The 1,616-nt window shown below is 52.8% G+C and overlaps 1 protein-coding gene across 1 annotated transcript in view; it reads left to right on the forward strand.

Annotated features, from left to right (window-relative positions):
* Window positions 1-38: 38 nt before the first annotated feature.
* The window catches only part of LOC106511632 (protein piccolo-like), a gene marked incomplete at its 3' end in the record, with an annotated part of 3,841 nt that continues 2,263 nt past the window's right edge, over window positions 39-1,616 (forward strand). Inside the window, exons 1-2 of the mRNA XM_014000386.1 lie at window positions 39-598; window positions 630-919. Coding sequence (XP_013855840.1) covers window positions 432-598; window positions 630-919 — 457 coding nt within the window. The remainder of the gene's footprint in view (window positions 599-629; window positions 920-1,616) is intronic.

Genomic DNA, 1,616 nt, shown 5'->3' on the forward strand with positions numbered 1-1,616 from the left:
AATTAAGGTTATTAGAGAATCTGTCTGTTTAGAATAAATCAAATAAAGTCTTGATGCTGATAAATCCAGCTGTTTTTAGGTTTCTGTGGCGATAAGACCACTCCTTCTGAGAAGTCATAAAGTTTCATCTGTTCCTCTGAAACCTCCTGCTGCAGATTTTACTTCAGTAAAACATAAAAACTTCAACCTGAGAAATAAAAACCTTCCAGCAGAGAAATCTGAAGACTTTGATTTAAACTTTTCTTTTCTCTTCCTGTAAAGAACCTGAAGTTTCACTTCCTCAGCTCTGAGGATCAGAACGGATCAGGACCAAAGACCCAGAAGGATCCAGGTCCAAGTTCTCTCTGTGAATCCTCTCAGACTGAGTCCTGAACTCAAAACTGGTTTCGGATGAAGCGTGCCGGGTAGACCAGAGACCTGGATCTGAAGGAATGTGGACCAGGAGGCCTAAAGTCCTGCAGACTCTCAACCTGGTTTGGTTCCAGTTAGGTCACCTGACTGATGACAAGTCCTGCAGGAGGTCCAGAGTCCTGCAGGAGGTCCAGAGTCCTGCAGGAGGTCCGGAAGTCCTGCAGGAGGTCCGGAAGTCCTGCAGGAGGTNTGCAGGAGGTCCAGAAGTCCTGCAGGAGGTCCAGAGTCCTGCAGAGGAGGTCCAGAGTTCTGCAGGAGGTCCAGAGTCCTGCAGGAGATCCAGAGTCCTGCAGGAGGTCCAGAGTTCTGCAGGAGGTCCGGAAGTCCTGCAGGAGGTCCGGAAGTCCTGCAGGAGATCCAGAGTCCTGCAGGAGACCCAGAGTCCTGCAGGAGGTCCAGAGTCCTGCAGGAGACCCAGAGTCCTGCAGGAGGTCCAGAGTCCTTCAGGAGGTCCAGAGTCCTTCAGGAGGTCCAGAGTCCTTCAGAGGAGACCAGAGTCCTGCAGGAGGTCCAGAGTCCTGCAGGAGACCCAGAGTCCTGCAGGAGACCCAGCGTCCTGTAGGAGACCAGGGTCCTGTAAGAGACCAGAGTCCTGTAAGACCAGAGTCCTGTAGGAGATCAGAGTCCTGCAGGAGACCAGAGTCCTGCAGGAGACCAGAGTCCTACAGGAGACCCAGAGTCCTGTAGGAGATCCAGAGTCCTGTAGGAGATCCAGAGTCCTGTAGGAGATCCAGAGTCCTGTAGGAGACCAGAGTCCTGCAGGAGACCCAGAGTCCTGCAGGAGACCCAGAGTCCTGTAGGAGACCAGAGTCCTGCAGGAGACCCAGAGTCCTGCAGGAGACCCAGAGTCCTGTAGGAGATCCAGAGTCCTGTAGGAGACCAGAGTCCTGCAGGAGGTCCAGAGTCCTGCAGGAGACCAGAGTCCTGCAGGAGACCACAGTCCTGCAGGAGACCAGAGTCCTGCAGGAGACCAGAGTCCTGTAGGAGACCAGAGTCCTGTAGGAGACCAGAGTCCTGTAGGAGACCAGAGTCCTGCAGGAGACCAGAGTCCTGTAAGACAGGGTCCTGCAGGACGTTGATCCTCTCTGGTTTATTTGATCCAGTAAAAACAGGACGGAGCGAGGCGTCTTTTTCTTTCATAACAAGAACATTCGTCATGTTTTTTTACGACGTGTTAAACCTCTGAGTTCACCTGAGGGAGGGGC

The sequence above is a fragment of the Austrofundulus limnaeus genome, unplaced genomic scaffold (genome assembly GCF_001266775.1).
Source record: "Austrofundulus limnaeus strain Quisiro unplaced genomic scaffold, Austrofundulus_limnaeus-1.0 Scaffold3017, whole genome shotgun sequence".
NCBI classification, from domain to species: Eukaryota; Metazoa; Chordata; class Actinopteri; order Cyprinodontiformes; family Rivulidae; genus Austrofundulus; species Austrofundulus limnaeus.